Raw genomic sequence first — 21582 nt, forward strand, 5'->3', positions numbered from 1 at the left:
TACGTGGCCATTGCCATCAACAGCTACGTTTACTCGCACACTTCTATATCCATACTTATTAGGACATATCCTTCCCTCCCGTTGTTAATTCCGAGAGAGGTCGCCTACGTACTGTGTGTTGCTCACGTAGACTAGAATTACCGGATTTTAAAATTCCAAAAGTATGTCTTGCCATATTTGATGGCGGATGAGCTCGTGACGGGGGCGCAAGAATACGTTGCAACAACATGCGAGGACGCCATAGCGGCATTAGAAACAGTCAGAAGCGCCATACATTTCACTTAGTCACTTATTTCATTGCGGATGGGTGTATTCAGAGTGCCCTCGAAGTGACGTCACTTCTTCGACGGCCACATGCACTATATTTTGCACTATATAATTCTCACCTCCTCACCACTGCTGAAAAAATCGGCGGTGACGTCACACCCACAGGCGTCCAATTAGAACACGGGGATAACGCGAATGTAGATTTATTTTAAGCTCTTTATTTTTGCAACGTGCATTTTGATCGGTGCAGTTCGAAAAACACCCCCTTATCAGTTTGCATTTCGTTGGTGATTGCATCGCAGAAGCAGTCTCACCTGAGTGAAATGTCCTGCGGGGAAGTTAAACTGGAACGGGGATATGGACGTGTTCGCGAACAAAGGAACCTCGTCGTACCATCGCTTGATGCAGCTTTCCCAGTTCGGTGATGGGTCGTAGCTGTTGGTACGATCCAGACATAAGTTTTGACCCACTGACGAGAATTGGGCTGCGAATGAAAGATGTTTTTGTATAATTCATTACGTAATGTAGGACAACGAGGGCTATTATACACACGCAACAGCAAGGACAATGAAAAAGATTCTTTCGGAAACATTTAGTGCGCCGGATTTCGTCGTTGCAGTTGGTTATATTTGCAAAGACTGCCTTTGAATGATTTTTCTGTCAATTTTGACGTTTTCATCCACATTGAAATGGACAGTTTGGGTTGCACCTTTGACTGTGTTGCCAATGGAACGCTCTTTTAGAAGCGCGCAGTATATGCACCCTCAAAACAGAATTTCACCGCTGGATGTCAACCACTCTACAGAATGATACCGTTATCAGTCCTGATTTGTGAAAAGCACGGGGCGTACGTTTTTTTTGTGACAATTATCATGTCCGCATTAGTGACACAAAAGGGCGCACACCTCCGTTTTCAACAAATCCTGGCAGAAAATCATATCATCACTCATTCGTGATGACGGCTGGCTGGGAGCGTGCCATGCGGTGAAGTACTGTTTGAATACTCTACTCTCCCCGATGAACTCGTGCACCTCACCGCCATCCTCATCCTTCAACCTCCTCTATCCTCCATCCGTCCGTCCTTCATTTGTGTTTTGTTTTGCTATGCGTTCTTTTTTTTTTTTTTTTTGCTATAGTCGTGACGACGCCCACTTCTGTGTGGCCAACAACGACGAGCCTATCCTGCCATCACCCCCCCCCCCCTGTTTGCAGTCGGCGCAGGACGCACATTCCCCCAGGGCGTCAGTCGTGACGTTGCCGACAACGGCGAGCCCGCTCACAACACCACCACAACCACCTGTTTGAAGAACCCGCTAACCCTTTGCACTCCCTGACGGACTTACGCACCCTCTACGCATCTCCACCCTTCATCCTCCATCTGTTTTATTTCTTTTGTGTGTGTGCTGTAGTCATGACGATGCCCCCCCCCCCCTGTTCTAAGTCTGTAAAATAATTAAAATAGTGGCGGCGGCGGCCTCATCAATCGATCCAAAATATCTCTCAGGGAGACCATATGATGCTCACGCGCATAGGAACGACAATAACTGCAGTCATTACAGGATGAAATAAATACAAATGAGTTCGTTTGGCCGGCTTCGCAAGTGGGTGCACCGCGATAGGTTGGTTCGATGTTGTTAATGTTGTAGGCGATAGTTCTATCAGTACGCAGTTCGACCGCCCCAAAGGTTAGAAAGCGCGCTGTCATTTACCTTAATTCCTTTTCAATGGAAAACGGAATACGATGTAAACTTACGGAGTCGCCTGCAGTCACCACAGTCATGGTCAAAGACACATTGGTTGGCATGGGCTTGAGCGAGTTCCGCCAAGTCGTCGTCCCATTCCTACAACGAGCAAAATATTCAAACTCTTAATGATGTCATCACTCAGCAGCGACTGTGGTCATGTTACATGGCTCAAAACTGCCTGGGGATGATGAAAATCAAAGGAAACTAGCATTGGATAAACAAATGCCGAGAGAAGAAACATCCTCTTCCGCAGCATGTCGCCAAGGATTGACCGAGTCGTACATTCTAAAAGTGAACCAACCGACATTCAGAATAATATCGTTATCTTTCCTTTCCTTCCTACTCCCGGGTCTCTCTATCAGCTGGACTCTCGCCCGCTCCCTCTCTCAAAATTGCCTGGTGCCTGGCCAAATCCAGCCCACCAACGCTTTTGGACATTTCTTTGGGACATTTGGACGTTTTTTGACATTTTTGGACAGTATAGGACTTCGATCGTTATTATGAAGGGGCTCATTATTTCATTCCCCACCTCACCACCAGCGTTGGGGTAGAGTATATCCCATTGCGATGAAACTCCCCATTCAAAAGTAAAGTTTTTCTTTGTTGTACCCCTTTTTGGATCAACTTGGATAAAACATTACGTGATACATAAGGGCGTACATTTTCAATTGCCAACATACTGAAGAAGAAAAAGATATCATTCTGAATAATGGTTGGAGGGGAAGCGTGTCATCCGGTCAAGTTCCGTTTTTAGAGTGCACATTTCAGAATCTACCCGCTGTCACGCGGGCACTCTAAAATGAGCATTGCAACAAATGGCCGTTCAATATGCGCTTAGCGCCACCAAGTGTGAAACATATCAATTTTTCAAACAGTATTGGATCCAATGCTCCCTGAAAGGTTAGCGCGTTACGCGTTTGGCGTCGCTAGGCGCATGTTCAATGGTAACGGGAGAGCGCCCCTATATGACAGGTGTATATACCACAGTTCGTGGAGGGCGGACTGCGTGTATGGTGATATTTCCGGATATGGATCTTGAAGTAATGAAGGTAACGTCCTCGAATGTTAAGGACAATGACATCCAGCAATTTCCACCTGCAGGTGTTGTGACAGTTCGCCCCGATTTATATTGCATAGATGCGTAATTTTGTTTGCGTCGATATGAGTGTGTAAAGCTGCAAGCTGACAGCAGCGCACAGAATGATATACAGGCAAACAGGTTGCCTGGAAGATCGGACCAATGAAGACCAAATGTGAGAATGAGGCTGCTGTCTCCGCTAGCGCACGTAAGATTTTGCTCCTCAGCCTTCAACGCTCGGGATGGCGTGCGCTACCACGCTTACATATTGTAGCCAGTCACCAGTATCAATGGGTCGCCACAACTCCACAGGTTTACCAACACCTTTACGCTCTCGATCATATTTCGATCGTGTGGTAGGGAAAAGTGCACAAAACTGCTAATTCTTGCGCTTGACATCCAGTGGTACGTCATTAGGAGACCGTGCAACCAAACAGTAATTTTGTCCATGTAACTGAACAATTAAACGCTGTGACACTTTGGGATCTGTGGTTCATTGCATCGTTCAGACGCCCGAGTGCTGTTGAAGAAATTATCTATTTAAAGGGACCGAAAAGTGAATATAAACCTATCGAAACTTTATGTTCAGCGAAAAGCTTGAACCTTCAAAAGTTCAAATATCAAAGAACTCCGCTGAAATCGCTGTAGTTTTTCTGTAATCGAATTTTCCATAATTGCATGTCGAGGCACCTAGTAGGAAACCGAGCAGTCTGTCAACAATTGCATGACCCCGCGCCATCTGTCGAGGACGCGTGTAATACGCGCACTTCCGGGCGCTAATCCGTCGAAAACGAAAATCGCAGTGGGCATTTGTGACTGCTTTCTACGTCGAGAATGTCGAGCCTCTTGAACATGAGTGCGCTGGAATTCTGCATTCGAGAACTGTCGCTCACACAGAACTGTTGTTCGTGCGTTAGCGTGCTGGAAAGTGTGTTCCTCGCAGCAGAAGATTCCTCGTCCAGAGATTAATTTGAGTCACATTCGTCCTCAGCAGTAGCTCACCGTGCCGTGAACATGGACTGCTTTGTGAAATTTCCATGTATCATGGAGAAGCACTTGTGTAAGCCGAAACAAGCGATGTTTTTTCGTCGTGCAGGTGTTCATGTGTGAAATGCAAACCGACGGATACTACGGATGGATACTACGGTTTTTGCTGCTGAGAGGTAGAGAATGCGTGTGAAAAGCAGACAGACGATTGCTTCAGAACTAACGAATTTTTCGAGATACTGTGCCTTGACACCGAAGTACTGCAAGTGTCTTTTACATACATCCGAGAAACCGAAGAGCATGGCAACATACACGGCAGCATCGTGTGGTCTTTGCGCGCTACTTGAACGGCAAACTGGACGGAAAACCCTTATTTCTGCAGGAAATTCCGTTATACCACCTGTCGGCCATTCACAAGAAGGATATGGGGTGCTCCGAGAAAATACAATAGAAAGTACTCCACTGAATCGCGATCTGCGTCATGCATGCATGCTATAGGGATGCTTTCCCATCAGTGCGCTGACCTGTAGAAATGTTGTCAGCATATTTTCATTTCTTGTTTGCTGCAAGTTGTTCTCATTGCTTTTTCTTTGCTGTCACAGCATATTATAATTCCTAGTTTGTTCGTGGAGGGTTAAGTAACCTGTGGGCATAGATGTATTTGTAGGTTATACTCATGTCTCAATTGTATATGTGAGGAGTAAGTAAGATAATTTTCATAAGTGTCATTCAGCTGAACTGTGTTCATAACCTTTTAGTATACTTCTTAGTGACCACGTCGTTTCCAAATGTCAATTAATATTTGAACTAAGGTTGGGATTTAGCACTTAATTAACCCTGTTTTGCTAAACGGAGTACTTCTAACTGATTCATATCACGTCACCAACTAACATTTGTAAAGAAGGACTTGAGGGCTGACTTCAATTATTATTAACCCTTGATCTGGGTTCAAAGTTAACCATGCACCATTGGTGTGCATAGTACTCCAAAATGGCTTTTGTAAAGTACTTTTGACAGCCCTGCAAATTGAAACTGGCTTCAGTGTACACTACAAATGCATCGTAACATTTGATTGAAATGTGATATAAGAGCAGAAGCAACGTTTTGTCACAACTCAAACTATATCTTTCTTTTTTACTGTCCAGGGATTTAGGAAACAGAGTAGGACTCCCTGCCCTCTGATGTTTTGACGTACTTGATAGAGTTGTAAAACCTGCAACAAAATAAACAAGAGACGTATAAACAGTTTTGTCTTTTGCTTTTGAATTCAACAAGTTAGTTATATTTTACCATTTGTTTACTTTTGTATTCTCTGTTGGTGAAAAGATTACAGGAACAATAATGCTGCAGATCAAACAATGACCTGTCATCTTGATGAAGATGAGAACATTTCTTCAGGCATGCTAAAAGAAATGTACAATGAAGGCTGTACAAAAACAGCAAATCTCCGTCGACTAAAACTTTATATACGTGGATGTTACCACATCGTGTAGTTTCCATCCAAAAGTAGGTCTAGGCAAGGTTGTTTGGTAGTTGTTGGTAGGTTGTTGGCATGTTGATGTGCTATACCGGTATAGCACATCAATATAGATGAGGGGCAAACACAGTAGACAGGGTGATGGCTGCAAACTCAAGTGAAGATTTATTCAACAGAACAAGAAACCGAAAGCATGAGTAGAGAAAGGCAGTGCCCATGCAGTGTATGATGAACCACACTAATCTCTGAGAAGGTAGGATCGGAAGAGTAATAAAGAGAAATGACAGTTGCGTCCGAGATAGGGGAACTCTGCAAATTTAGGACCAATATGATGTGGTAACCTTGCATGACTCACTACAGCTCTGACACACATTGAACAATTCCAGTAGTGGGGCTTCAAAGACAATGAACGTTCGCTGTTTCATTGGGCATTCAAGTGTAGAAGATGCATCTCTAGAAAATTAATTAGCGTTCCTTAGTCATAAAGTCATAACTACACCTCAACAGGAAGTATTCTTGTACCCTTCAAACAAGCTAGTAGTACTCATCGGTTTCTTCTCCTATTGTTGACGTCATACTAATGTTCTGCACCTGTCCAAAGACTCCAAAAAATGTCACAAAGTCTGCAATACGTAACAAATCTAGTGCTTCCATCTGTGGATTTTGCATACCTGCTTTCAGCTATTTCTGTCATGTCAACTTGAGTGCCCGGATCACACACACACGAAGCAGTCTTGCGCTACTTCAACACTGGAAGGCCCCTAAAATTAAATTTGTTGATGTTGACAATGTTGAGTACGGGACAAGTAGGATAACATAAGTTAAATGGAATACGTCATCGCTATATTATAATTTATACATGTGTGACGCCTGTACGTACCTAAGACGTTGTGTTGAACTCGTCACCTCGGTGAACCACAATCACTGGGTACGGAGCATCAGTGTGCTTCGTTACGTCTTCGCAATTCGCCTTCTACGGGATATTCGTAGTCATCGGCAGCAAAATGAGCTCAGCACACACGACACGACTGCTGCATCTAATAACCGTGTGTTTCGAACCACATTCGTTTTCGCGCACTCTCCTGTTGAATCTTGTGGTAGAAAACTCCCGCCGCCGATGGTGAACGAACATGATTTTTGCATCCCCCAACACCAAAACTACACCAAGCATATGTAGGTCTCTCGAATAATTGACACAACAGCCACGAACATGTCGTTCACTATACTTTCTCGTTTCTGCTTCGTGCGACCAACATGACCACCCACGACGTAAACAATAAACGCGATAACACAGATGTCCTTGCAGATGGCGCGGCGGATCGTAGCTCGTAGCGGCGAAGTAGCTGAATGCTTTATTAACGTAAAAGCTATGGAAGTGAGCGTCATTTTTAAAATGGCGTTTAGCTGTAAGATAATGTGCGTCAACTTTGTTCTCTACAAAATTAACTCTCACGTGGTAAGGGTTGACCAATCCCTGGGAGCCCTGGACCCGAAACCCAAGTTGCTCGTTTTCGCCGTTCGCTGGCAGCACCGTCCATGTTCCGGCAATCTTCAAAATATTTATACTTAAAAATATGCCGAATTGAGAAGTAATGCTTTCTGTGTCTTATCAAACAACGATGTTGTGCACGACAGTGGGCAAAAATATGGGGGTTATTTTTCACTTTTCGGTCCCTTTAATTATTTTTCTGTGCTTGCCGTAGTTGGATAGATAGAAATCCAAACACACACATCAGCGTCGAGCCTCGACCATTTCCATTGGTTCTCCCTATCACGTGACTTCTTCCGCAGCCGTCTCGCTGGAGATGATGGTAGTCTGCTAGTCGTATGAACTTCGATATTCGTAGTACCAATTTTCAACTCGTCAATTTCCCTCTTTGCTGTAAGACTCGAAATGCAGATTCACATCAACCTGTGTAACTGCCCTTTGCAATATTATCCGGCATAACGTGGGGAAAAAGGCCGCAACCCCTTTAACTCGTATTCGTATAGCTTCATGGTGTTGTGCTGCACTATTCACTACGGTTTGCCACGTGCATCTGCATTACGCATATGCCACATGCGCGGCATATGCTGCGACGAGGCTTTCGCTTAAACGATTTCTCTCAAACGCTATGTGAGATAACTCCTATTTACACTAGGCCCTCAGCCGCGTCAATTGAACAATGAAGGACGTGTTTACACAAAGGTGCTTCAAAGGCGCACCTCACAATCACCTGTCAAGGTTCAGTACCACTGAACACAGCCATGCTGCATCCGAAACTAATCCTTAATCACGGACATCTGGACATAAATTACTGTTGATTGTGAGGTAACAGGTTGCGTCACAATAGACGGACGTTATGCGGGTGAGTGACGAGTGTTATTATTGCGAGGTTATCCGCATCAAGGACGGCCCGGCCGTGACCGTCAAAGGGTAACATTATGCAGAGTACGGGTCGCACTTTATTTGATACAAGGTTGATACAAGGTGAAACATTTCTTATATACAGTGATGCGAAAAGTGATTTTTAGATCGAAGAGAACACGAAGCGAATACTTCTGTAACTGAAGCGAATACGAAGAGAATAGTTACGTAACTGGTTTGAACACACATACAGCCCATACAGGCTGTTTTCTTATTCTTGACATATTTTTTAAATAAAAAAGCTGTGATAGCTGTATATATACCTTTTACAGGTGGGTATACGGGCAGGCGGACATCCTCTCGAAGAGGATGTCTATCTACTGCGTGACCATTTACATACATTATTTTTACCATTTACCATTTACATTTACATCATTAATAAACTCTCGAAGTAAAGGATTTCGGGCAAACGTGGGACAGCAGAATGAAAGACAATCTTTGTTCACAGCCATTCTATTTTTTAAACGTCCAGAAAGGAGTACATGCGTTGAAATATCCGTAACCGAATTTCGCTATGCAAATGAGCCGCGTACTAACTATACTACATCCGCTATCTGCCGAGAAGGGTTCGAGCTCACCTGAAGGTCGCTTCTCGGCAGATAACGGATGCAGCAGTTCTTCTGTACGCTTGGAAGCTTTGAAATCGAGGCGCGCGCGTGGGTACGTTGGCCTCGTGTCACGTGGTACACTTTCGGATTTCGCGCGCGTTCTTTCTGATCGGGGGAAAAACCCGACTCAAGGTGTACGCTGTAGCAAAGAATTTCCATGGTTGTTTCTCTACAACCTTCCAATTCACATCTCGACCCTAAAACGAATAATTAAAAAGGTAGTCAATTAACTGCGTCCAATTAATTAATCGGCCACCAGTAAGAAATACAGCCGATTAGAACGCGCAACTTGTCACAATATTCTGCGCTTTTCATTGGCTTATGACGCACCGTGTCTGTTTTAGACAGCGGTGCGCTTTAGCTTGGACAACCTGTACGTGGGTGCGGATTTCCGGGTGGAGCAGGAGTAATATTCGAATATATTCGATTTGATCTTGAGGATCTTTGATGATCTTTGAGGATCTTTGAGGATAAGAATAACTGTAGCAAGAGGTAGCATGACGGAAAGAAAAGAGACAGGGCAAGCTGGCAGTGCCGCAGACGCGGTGGCCGTGCTGGTAGTGGCGTGCTATTTCCGAGCCCTCTGCATGCCTGCCTGGCGGCACTCGGGGGATCGTGCGCCCTGGGCCGACTTCACAGGGAACTGTGCCGACATTTGTCTTGAAACGTCTGAGGAAAACCCAGGGAAAACATGCAGACAGCACTGTCGACGTCCGGATAAATCCACAGGCTCGTCATAAACCAAGGCTATCACAAGAAAGACGAAGGTGACGTTGACGATGATGAGGTTGATGATGATGTATATATATATATATATATATATATATATTTATTTATTTTTTTAAAGAATGCTTCGGGTAACTCGTGCTGGGAACCAATTGTTCTGACACTGATTTTAACGACGTTATGAGACGCCGAACACTTTCTGCCGTCGAAATGTGGGTCGTGTAAGGAGGGCGGGTTAATGTGGTGTTTCCTCCACCTATTCCTCGCTCCGTGGCAACGGGCGCCATTTGAAAGTAGAAAACGCGTTGCTCGGGGCTTTTTGGACTACTTCTCAGCTTCTGAAGTCTTCTTCTGAAGCAAAAGACACCCAAATAGCGGGTCACGCCCTGGACAAATAATAAAAAAAAACGTCATGAAAGACATAGTGGTCGAACAGGGATACGAGGTAACTAATTAAATATATAACGGCGTGACTTCATTATGGTGGAGTAATATCGTTACCGATAGGCATGAGCGCAGGATGGTAAGTGCCACGATAGCTTCAGCTATACCTGGTCATGCGCCCAGGTTTCAACAGGCTTGTAGTACGATGTAGCGGTTCGCTTATTTCGAATGAAGATGCGTATCCGATGCCGCGTGACCACTTCTCAAAGGGACAGCTACAACGTCTCGTTTCTCATCGAGCCTCTCTTATATTTTCGTTCTCCTCTTCATGATAGTTTGCCATTGTCTGAAAACGAGAATATCGTGTACATGTATGTCTAAACAGTCACGTTTCCTCTGCAGCTGCCTGCGCCACATTTCCTTTTCAGACAGAATGAATGAGCTCGACCACACCTCACAGCTATTATACAGTGTTTATGAGAATACCAGACAGCAGGACAGCGCTATGTTTACTCTGCCGACCTGGGTCATTAATTACGTTTATTAATGGTATGACATAACAGCTGCTCAGCGGATCATTACCGCTGCCCGCTGCGCAAAGCTAGCGTTAAACGTTCGAGGCGACAAGTAGCCTTAACTCCAAATCGGGGACAGGTGAGTTTTAGTGAATCGTTTTTCACTCAAACGGTTCCCGAACGGTTTTGCCGTTGCCCGGTCAGAGGATTCCATTCTGAGCCATACTCTCTTCTCATTGGCACTCCGCGAAACCGTATGGGGACCGTTTCAATGGAAGCAATTTACTAAAACTAGCTAGTGTACGTACATTAGCTGATGCACAGGGTTTATGAGGTATAGATAATTCTAGTTGAGTTTTTGCGCTGCAAACACTCCACAGGTAACGTTGCTGGTTCCACAGCGGAAACAGCGAAGCGATGAGTACATCATTTACAGACCTCAAGGTTGGTGTCAGATGCAAGATGTGGCTCGAGATTCCACTTATTTCATTAAGGTCTTCGTAAACGTGACGTAATCGTTCCACCCTCCGCTCATCATCATATTCTCTCGACGTTGCTGGACACCCCGACATCACCGGACACCCGACATCGACGACCATTATTAGGCACGTTCTAATAAATGGGATAAATAAATGGGATTTTGCCCGCACTTTCTTGGCGATTTGTACTCTGCGTCACGTCACCTCCTTGGTGACGTTGCATTCACAGCTTTTCCGACAGGGCCTTTGACTTGCATTTCGACGTCAGAACCGGCTAAACAATAACGTAAATAAAGTACCACTTGGATACTGGAGTGAAGCCGTTGTCTGATCACATGTACAGAGAGAAAACGAAACAAACAACCAATAAAAACGCTCTTTTTCCATCGTCGTCGTCCAGGATTGATGTTCAAGTTTCTCTCTGAAACTGTGACACCAAGGACTACGATGCACCATTTACAATAACTGATCGAATGGCACGAGTGTACTGGTGAATAAGCTCCTCACTAGGAAGCCTACGTGTATACACACGAAAAGTACATCACAGCAAAGACGACTCAAGCCAAAAAAACATTTTCATTTTCATTGATGCTTGTGGCCGGCCGCCCAGGCTTTTTGGTCGTAAACGACGCACGAATTCAAATTACTTCTCCTCAGGGATTTTCTCAGCACCCCCTTACACCCCCAAAAACTTGCAACACCCCTTCAAATTGTCTGCCAGAAAGGCAAAAAGCCAGAGAAGCTGCAAATATGGGTGCCACCCCCCCCCCCCCACACACACACGGAACCCTCCACCCCCGAGACGAAATTCCTGGGAATATCCCTGCTTCTCTTAGATGTTCCGTTATGGTGGCAACATATCTTCAGATAGCCAGGCGAACGGAAGCAAGGAGGGGGGGGGGGGGGAGGAATCTATTTATTTTCACAGGAAACGTCAGCCAGAATGGACGGCTTGCTATTCCTTATTAACTGATTCGTTAGTGCGTAGTCCTGCGGTAGGTAAAAGTAAGGCTGTCATACTAAAGTATGGTAAAGTGAGGACTAGGCTGTGATTATTGTATAAGATTATGATCATGGTGAAGTAAGCACTGTATGTTGTGATTATTATAGCTCACTGATTATCATTATGATTATGATAAGGAGATCACTGCATTTTTAGTGAAGCATACTGCAGGTCATTTCTTCTGAGACTAGTGAAGCATGAGCTCTCAGAGAGTGGCGAATGGGAAAAGCACCGCAGAGATCTGAAAGAACCGAAATTCAGCTCACCATTTCCATCATGTCAGATGCGGGAGGCATGTCCTGCTCATGACCGAGAGCCATCAAGTTGCGATAATGGTTGTGGAGCTTGAGTATGTACTGCTTCATCTCATCCTCGATGCCTGTCACTTGCAGGTGGCACTGCGTGTTGTTTGGCAGGCAGAGAGTATGGTTGTCGCTGTAACGCCTCAGCATGTCGTTACACTCGTCCTGCGCTGACGCCGTCAACCAAACCACAGCGCTGAAGGTCGCCAAGAACACTCCTTCATAGGCCCTCTTCATTCTGAAACCAGCGTAGACCTGGCACAACAGCTGTATAGTCACGAGCCCTGAATTGCAATTTCACCCCAAAATAAATTTTCTCGCCGTTGTACACATGCGAGGGCAGCGTGACAGAGCGAGCCAGAGATCAGCCCAGGAACTAAGCATCACCTGCACTCCGCCTATACGCAGTCAAGCACAATAAATGTGACTGGTGCACTATACGTGCCTAAGTATACGCGACTGGTCAAGCGGGAAGGGTGAGCAGATCTAAACGACCCTATACTCTATTCTTCGCCGCCTTCTTCTTTTGTTGTCAAGGTCTTCAGCGTTGTATCAACTGAGCCGTTCGTGACCGACGCACGTCGAACGTTAGCCGCGTCTTATGTTTCCTGTCGCTGGTTGTTGTTGAACGGAAGCAATTGTTTTGGTCAAACGTATTCTTTTTTTCTCTCTCTTTCCGAATGGAACTCCTGCCAAGAGGGCGGAGCGGCCAGTGGCCTTCGCAGGGAGACCAGCTGGCGGGTTCACGTTAGACGTACACATCACTTAAGTTTGTTTTTATCTGCGTCCCGCAGAGTAAAGAAGGTAAACAGTAATTGAAGAGTAATCAACAATAGGTCAACAGGCGAGTCATGGACAACAGAGGCCAAAGTGGGATTGAATGTTGATGGTGAATGAAAGAGCGTGTCCGCTCTGTGAGAAAAACGGGCGAAAGGAATTGTTTGTACTGGTGGGCTAAAATATCGTGTTGGCATTCAGGGACGTATTGTATTCTGGATATGTACTGCTTCAACGACATTGATAACAACCTTTGAAATAATAGAGAGTTTTAGTATACCGGCCATAGGCTACCGGTGGGGCCGGTATTGACGTCATGCCTTCTCTGCGCAAGCGCGAGCGGAATACCGGCCTCCCGGTCCTACCGGCCACCGGTCGGAGGGGCGAAATACCGCGCAGCCTACCGCCAGCGTACCGCACGCTTCACCGGCGAGATCGACAGCAGCGCCGCCGCTCACCTTCCCGTCTCCGTGCGCTGCTGTTGTGATAGCTACCGGTGAAATGTCGCGGTAGAGTCGCGCTATACTAAACGAGCCTGTTATACCGGAGCCGGGGACTGCGGTAAGCAAGTCCACCGGTAGCCGCGGTAGCCTACCGGGCACCGGTAGCGGTATACTAAAACTCTCTATTGAAGGAAGGAATACCGCTGTATTTTATTTGTCTGTCTTCTGTGGTCTGCTTTGTACTCCTGATATTTCCCAGTGGCATAAATATTCCACTATATTTCAGCACCATTTTGTTTTAAATTACGGCGCATACGTACATCATGCAGACGCTCCCTAAGTACTTTTGTACGCACGAATGTGCCAGATAGAGTTAAGCAGTTTTACTTTTTTACAATGTATGACTGAGCATGTGTATAGAACTAACGGTCATGCGAATAAAGTACATGCTTTTTGGTACCCACTATTACTGTGAGAGAACGTGAATGGCATCCTTGAAAGCAAACTATACCAGTTCGTTTTATTACAGCGGCAGCTGTTAAGGACTCAATTTCGTGGATATCTTGTCACGTATGTCACATCGCCGAAACATAGAAGAAAAGAGACGAAGAGAAGAAGAAGAACAAGAGGAAGAAGAAGAAAAAGGACGTTGCGAGACGCAGATCTGTCATTTCGGAGAGTCACGTTGGATGTGGGGCTGGCCTCATTATGGTCCGTCCTAAGAAGTATGCGCCTCCTGAAAAGCTTCGAGCACATCGCGCTCCACAAGCGAATGTATCAACTCAGCTCATAAACGACGCGTAGCGAACTATGGGCGTAGCGACAGAAGAGCTAAAATAAGCAACTCTGTCGCTGTCTTTAGTTTGATATAAGTTGCATCATATCTGCACGGTCTTTTTTTTACTTACTCTGACTCATTGGAGGTGACTCATTGGCGGTTACTGATCATTGCCCCACCTAAGCATGCGAGTCGTATTGTTATTCTTACGTATGTCGGAATAAACATTTCAAGAAGGAAAGATCGCGTACTCTTAAAAGGTGTACCTATAAGAAATTAACCTCGTTAACATGACGGTGAAACCCTGACGCTAGGCACGACGAGAAACGTTATTTTACCGTCATGTGTTCTGGTCACCAGCTCGCTTGCTTTTTAGCAATTATTACTGTGAAGGTCGTTAAACTGCAATTCCTCACTCTGCGGTCGAGCAGGATGTCGAAAACAGTTCGTCAACATTTGACAAGCACGCGTGCTTCTTCGTGAAAAGATGGTTTTGCATAGCCGAGTGGCGAGCAAAATATACAGAACAAAACTAAAAGTAAAAATAAAATAAAAATTGTCACCACTGTATACTTCGTGGTACTCATTTCAGAACGTTTCTTGAGCAACCCCAAATTTAAGCATAAACTTACCCGTACATCCCACAACAGCAAGCTCTGAATATAGGTCGGAACAATTACTTACTTTGCGTTCGCAATACTTCGTTTTTATCCACGTACTCCGCACGTCAAACCGACTACGGTAAGGTCGTGCCCTTTATGTGTCTACATCCATGATTTTCGCCCAAACAGGGTTGAGATCGCCATGACGTGAAACAACATTTTCGCTTCGAACAAGTGATCAGCCTATACTATAGGAAGACTGAAGCAGATGCCTCAAGTTGAGAGCCGTCATATTTCCAACAGAGATTGTTCTTCTACTGGACCTTCTAATATGGGAAGAACGGCGAATGGTCTTACGTTTTTTTATTTTATCCCCTTTCCCTCTTTTTCGTTCCTCCTCTTTCTGTTCCAATGGAATAGAAAATCAACATTGCGTTGGACTGATTTTTCCTATGTTTCCTCCTCTTTCTTTTCCCGTTGCTGTGGGGAATATGTGTAATGGTCGAAAGATTAAAGAAACGGAATTTTTCTTTTCTGGTATAGACGCATAGTTTGCCCACTTACGCCGCACACACAGCAACCTGTTACAAGATTTCAACGTTTCCTTCGCTTTCTCAGTGTACCTGGAGTTACTAAATAAGCTGATTTACGACTCTATGGGGAGAATTCCTCTGGTCGCTGTATGTGCACAGAAAGTTACACTGGCTCGAGCGTGCGTGTCACACAGCCACCTTAAACAAACGATCATCGCGTTCCCTTCGTCCTTCACTTTACTCTTCGTTTGTTTCTAGGCTGAACCCATACTAGCGCACTGCATGCGCTGCACGAAAACGACCAGCGGAATTCACCAAAGTGTACCACACTGGCGCTGTGACCGTAGCACGTAATGCCCAAGGTCATGTAGGGTCATAGTGTACAGTGCGTGAAAATAAAGCCCACGCTGCGAGATTCAGATGCGATGGCAGCCTACAGCCTAATTTGGGACCACGACATATAGTAATTTGCACTCTCTACTAAGGTTACAGAAAAAGAGCCTCAGGAGTATAGCTAATTTATCGTTTCTAGACTCTGTAGACAGTCTCTTCGTCAACTTTAATATCATACCTTTCCGAAGTTATACCACTATCGACTACTCACAATGTATAAAAATGCGGGGGAAACTCATAACAGCTAGCATTTTTCTTAACTTATTAAAGCTTGCAGCCCCATCCTCCAGTGCTAACACACGTCACAGAGACACCTGGAAAATTCCGTTCTCAAGAACGAACTATATGGTGATTAAAAACTATCCTCTCAAGGGCCTGTAATTTCAAATAAATTCCAAATCGATGTAAAAACCCCAACAAACAAATTCGTCAGATGTTGCTTGTTTAAGTGTGTCTATTATGTTAACTACTGTTTCATTTGCGTTAGTCATAAGCGTAGATAAGATTAATTTGATGTGACATAGGTAGCCTTGTGTGTATTTTCCCTGTGTATTTTTCCTTCATAGCTGTCACGATCACAGGGGGAACCCAGAGCTTTGTCAATCAATTCAGTTCAATCAATTCAATGACAGTGTCGTCGTCCTCGTTCCTGCCGCGGAGTGATGCATTGGGCTGTCACTCTGCTCTGAAGAAGTAAACGCACGCATTTGTTTGGGATACGTGATCTAGACGACGGCGAAGTTGAAATAGGATCACTATGGGGAACAACGCTCCACTGTACACCCCAAAAACGTAAGTTCGCAGCATCACAGGCTCCTGGCCATCCAACACTCGCGTGACGACTTCTGATTGTGGTAAACGGGAGGCGCATGCCGTGTCCGTAGCACTTTACATACACGTTACAAAAATGTCCTATAAAAACGCCCCTCGTCTTCAGCAACTACGATACAGAGCGATACCATTCTGAGCGCTGAAATCCCACTGTTAAGAAACCACCGTTCCCGTATATTCGAAATCTGAAACGGCGCTAGCGTAGCGTTGCGCGCGTGCCCAGCTGTGGGGAACTCCCAACCGCGTGATGAACGGACAAAAGCCAACCTAACCTAACCTGACCTGACCAAACCTAACCTAACCAAAAACCTGCCATTTATTCGCGACAGTGACTTTGACCAACGCAAAAATCACGCAACAGTCATATGTAAATCTAGGATCTTGAACACCTGGGATTTGAAATGATAGATCCTCAACTGTTGGATATCTTGGCATCCCCGGTTGGATTGAGCAACCCAATTTGAGTGTCTTATGCCAGTCACGGGTAAGTTACTCAAAACAGTAACTAAGTTACAGTTACTTGACTGGAGTTGAAGGGTGCTGACTAGCTGACACACACAAAATTACTAGTTAGTTACAGATAGCTCGCAAAATAGTAACCGAGTTACAGTCACCCTTTTTGAAAAGCATCTAGTTACAGCTAAATGTAAGATGCTCAAGTAACTCAGTTACATTACAGTTACATTTTAAAACGAATAAATGCAACTAACAAAATTTCTTTAACACTTGTACTGTCCTAGCATACCGTGTTGTAAACATAGACGGGTAGAAATCAAGCGAACCGGTAAGGAAGTACGAAGGGAATTGCCTCAGGACGGGAGCCGCCGATATTTCGAACAGAGACTGTTCTTCTCCTGGGCACCGTCCTCATCATTGTAAACAGGAGTTCCCACTGAGGCCTAACTGCACGGTGAGAGTTGGTCGGTGGGAAAAGGTTCGACACAACTCATTCGGGCATGAAAATGACAACTCTTGCTCCCGTTGTTTGAATCGAGTCACAATTTTAGTTTGCATAAAACAACTTTCTACTTTGCAGCGCAAAATGGGTACTTATGTTTGATTCTGCACAAGCACCTTTACATGAAAGAAACGTTCGGGGTGTTAGAAATTACCACACAACTCCCTTTGACCTTGTGACATTGGATAGGTGTTAGGCGTCTGGCACTCCCACCAAAGGGATGCAAGTCTGGCTGCACTTGTGCATATTATTGCACAGTGTTCTTTGGAAACGGTTTGTTAGATTTTGTGCACAGTCGGTGTGAGCCTATGTTGTGATTGTTGCCGCTGTAGCGTACACCTTTGCTGTTGCTTTTGCGTATGTCGTTGATGTTGCGCACATGTTGTTACTACTTTGTATGTAATTATGGCACCGCGACTACAATCTACTACCAATTATTAATATTATTGGTGGACGCGTACGTTACGAGGTTTCGTTACGTTTCTGTTTTGTTTTTGTATTGTTTATTTATTTGTTGAAGTTGCAGAATTGGTCGTGTGTCGAATTCTATCACTCCATAGTTTATTTATTTTGCTTATCAACTTAGCAATCACACACAAAAAAAAAAAGAAGAAGAAGAAAGCACGCGAGGACCTGAAGAGCAGACGCAACTGGTTGGTGACTTGCCTGTCAACGTCGGAAACACCTCGTATTTACACGCATGAATACAGGGTCAATGAGCACATTTGAGAATGTGAAAATCAACGTAATAGTTCCAGATTTCCATTTTCCATTTCCAGATATAAATGCACATTCGACTTGTAAGCTACATTGTACTCTTTCAAAGTTGCATCACGTCATCCTTTATTTTTTCTGAGTAGGCTGCATCATTTTCATGCCGTTCAGCGTGATTCAAAACATATCACACGAACTTTATAAATACACGCGTAACACAGTTCGATGTCCGAAGGAGACCAGACAGTAACGTCATTTACCGTGCCTTTGTAGCTTGAGCATTAGTTACCAAGCAAAAATGTCATAGCGATGGGGGTCATGAGATTAATTTATTTTGATTAGGCGCTAACGGTGCAGGCTAACTTCATGCTCTCTGGCCGATTACACAGAGCAACGGCTGCGACGATATGATAATTGCACACGTGTAACTCGCGTAGCGTTGGTAGAGAGCTTCACCTGATCGGATATTCTTGCCCCGTTTGTATTAGAATTGTCAGTTAATGACCATCATCCATCACTATGGACAGGAGAGATGCTATGGAATTGATAACCAAACAATAGTTCATCAAAATCATAACCTACCAAAAGGTTTTCCCATACCGAATCACACTTAAAAGCTTGAGCGTTGCGTACGTACACTTGTTATGCTGGACCGAATCCTAATGCGAAATTAATGCCGTGGAAATAGGCATAGAGGAAGGTCGCGGTCGAAAACCTCAATTCCCCTTTCAGTTCAAAGGCAATATTCACCAACTAACAACGATGTGGAAACTTCTCAGTTACTTTAAATTAGCTTCGATAAATTCTATTATTTACTTTTTTTTACTCACACTATTCTGCTGCTTTACTGTGTTTGCACAATTAATTGATTAATACTTAAGGAACCGCAATATACATATGGCGTTGTTGTATACTACGTAAGTAAGCGAAAGTAATTACCAATAATATTGTTTCGGTCATAACGTTAGAGGACGTGCTCGTAAAATGATATAGTTGATAAGAGGAAAAAGAAAAGGGCACTTACCTTTTATTAGATGTATTTCTCAGACGTCCGACATGAAAGTTACACAGAGATCGCAATCGCGGAGTGCACACAACACCGGCTGCATACACTGCAAGTACCATTGGTTTATATGCGCACATCACAGTTATATAGCGGCTTGTGTGACATAATGATAATGTTTCCGGCCGCAACGTACGTATAATTGCCGCGGTGACTCACCGAAAAGAGAGCAAACAGAGGACATGTATACAGCGCGGCGCGCACCTCCGCCTACGCGCTTTCATTGCACAGTTACTCTCCCGGATGGATTACTGCCAGACGAACTGCGAGACCAGGGTCAACCTCATGAGTGCCCGTTGATGGATCCCTTCCTGGACCTTTTTCCTGCGTACGATGCAATGTCCGCACGCCATAGAAACAGGACTTCAATCCATCGCAGGTTCAGGAACCTTCGTTCGAAATGATCATATCGCGCTGCCGTGATTGTTTACTTAGTTCAATCACCTGGAGCATACACTATTCCGTGACTCTGAAGCAGCTACCCTACTTCACACACCCAAAGCGTCAGGAATACTGAAGCTTTGGGTGTGTATTGGGTGTGTTTGAGGGGATCCTGAGTCAGGATCTAGTAGTACCCGTTGTCCACAACCGTATGTCAACAATGCGTTACTACCTCCCTATCCCCACCACTGAATATTGTATTTTGTAACCGAAATCTTATTAATAGGTGATGTGGATTAGCAAACAGGAACCCAAGCAGCACAACGTCTTGGCCCGATATTGACCCAACATCGGCAATACCAGTGCAATATTGGACCGGTATTGCCAATATTGATTCAACATAGGGCCGGTATTGCCAATATTGATCCAATATTGGGCTAAGATGTTGCGCTGCTTGGGACGGCATCCCTTTATTCTGTTCTTTGCCAGCTTTTCTGGACCATTTGGTAGCACGACCGCCTACTGATGCAAGGGTTGTGGATTTGACCCCGGAGGATCACGCCAGCAACATGGTGGCAGAGTACAAGTTGCTTAGACACGTCGTCTTCTGCGAGTGACGATATCATGCTCTGGCATTGCTCGGCAGTATAGACGCACTTTACTGTGTAACGTCATAGCGATGCGGCGGCGCTGCTGTCGTGCTTGGTGGGCGAAAATTGCGTGGTCACCGAGTTACCGCACTCTAAGAAAAAAGGGGTAAAATGGGGAGTAATTGGAGCTTCTAGTCTCCTAGAGTGCAGTTACTCCCGATTTAGTCCCCTAATACCGAAATTTACTCCCCAGGACTGCAAGTACACACTGAACTTCGCAAATGGACTCCTGAATGCAAAAGTCTACGTAAATATGCGCTCTTCGTGAACTTGATGGAGTAACATGAGACAACTGATGTTCTGAGGCTGGAACACATAGAAAGGACAAATACATACTCAAGCCTCAAGTGCCTAAGAAATTTTTTCATCATTAATTTCGTAGGCACTTGAGGCTTTGTATGTATTTGTCCTTTCTATGAGTTCCATGCGCATCCGTGCCGTCCTCAGAACATCAGTTCTCTCATGTTCAACAGTTACCGCTTGCGCCGATCCCGTCGTATGATTGTGTGTACGAGTGAGAAAATTGTAAGAGTGAAAGGGGGATGAGTGAGAGAGAGTGGTTGATTTGTTCCTTCAGATGGACGCGCCCTTGGAAGTCGCTGGGGAGGTGTGCTAGCTTACCTCAATTGGTAGACTCCCGGACCGGCAATCCAGAAGATGTGGGTTCGAGTCCTACAACCTGTCTAACCTTTTCAGTTACTTCCATCTTTCATCATTTCATGGAGTAAGTCTATACAACTAAGCAATGTTCCACCCACATAGAGGAAGAAATTCTTTGTAGCGAAATTGTGCCCTGTGCATGACGCGAGACTTTATGTCACTAGACACATCACGGTTTTAAGTCAAAGTATTTTCATTCGTGCACATCGATTATCTACCTGGGACTGTTAGAACAGAGCGTGAAATGCAGTCCCCACCCTATGACATACATTTACTCCCGTGCATTTACTCCCCAAAAAGACTAATTATCGTGGCAATACATTTAGTCCCGAAAATGACTAAAGTTACTGCTTTTTTCCTTAGAGTGTGGGTGTTTTCGGTCGTTATTAAAGGCATGCCGGAAAATGGAGTAGATATTGGATGTGCTACGTGGTACAGAAAGGCCAAATACGCCGTGCACACCTTGTGATTTCCTACTGCCTTTTGCTCACCAGCGACGTCTATTCTATGCGCATGCGCAGATTGTTTGCGCAGATTCTATGCTCATGCGCAGATCTTGTTTACAAACATTGGTAATGTCGAGCCAGCGCTCGATTTCCGCATGCCTGCACATATCTCTCGTCAACATGCCGCATTAGTTCATCGAATGCGCCTCGACGTGGCCTTCACAGCACAGTGGCGTTACCGCTTGAGACAAGTTGCATCTCCCAACTGCAGCCAGTGCGGTGCTGTTGAAGATCTAGAGCACAATCTTCTCCACTGCCCCCACTACCAACCTTCCCGAACCGTACTCTCCGCATCTCTCAACGAGCTCGACTCCC

The 21582-nt window shown here is 44.9% G+C and overlaps 1 protein-coding gene and 1 long non-coding RNA gene across 3 annotated transcripts in view; both read right to left on the bottom strand.

Annotated features, from left to right (window-relative positions):
- Nucleotides 1–19169, bottom strand: part of LOC135385206 (CRISP/Allergen/PR-1-like) — a 28246-nt gene extending 9077 nt beyond the window's left edge. The window contains exons 1-4 of one of the 2 annotated variants that reach the window (XM_064614407.1): nt 19032–19169; nt 11943–12216; nt 2021–2108; nt 582–751 (exon numbers count right to left, since the gene is read on the bottom strand). In XM_064614407.1, coding sequence (XP_064470477.1) covers nt 582–751; nt 2021–2108; nt 11943–12216; nt 19032–19150 — 651 coding nt within the window. In that variant the 5' untranslated portion in view covers nt 19151–19169. Of the gene's footprint in view, nt 1–581; nt 752–2020; nt 2109–11942; nt 12263–19031 lie in introns of both variants that reach the window. The other variant, XM_064614408.1, reaches the window with a different exon arrangement.
- Nucleotides 2123–7049, bottom strand: LOC135385208 (uncharacterized). The gene is made up of 3 exons (XR_010420344.1): nt 6435–7049; nt 5368–6315; nt 2123–5290 (listed from the first exon to the last, which is right to left on the bottom strand). It is a non-coding gene; the product is annotated as an uncharacterized LOC135385208 (long non-coding RNA).
- Nucleotides 19170–21582: the final 2413 nt, after the last annotated feature.

The sequence above is a fragment of the Ornithodoros turicata genome, chromosome 2 (genome assembly GCF_037126465.1).
Source record: "Ornithodoros turicata isolate Travis chromosome 2, ASM3712646v1, whole genome shotgun sequence".
NCBI classification, from domain to species: Eukaryota; Metazoa; Arthropoda; class Arachnida; order Ixodida; family Argasidae; genus Ornithodoros; species Ornithodoros turicata.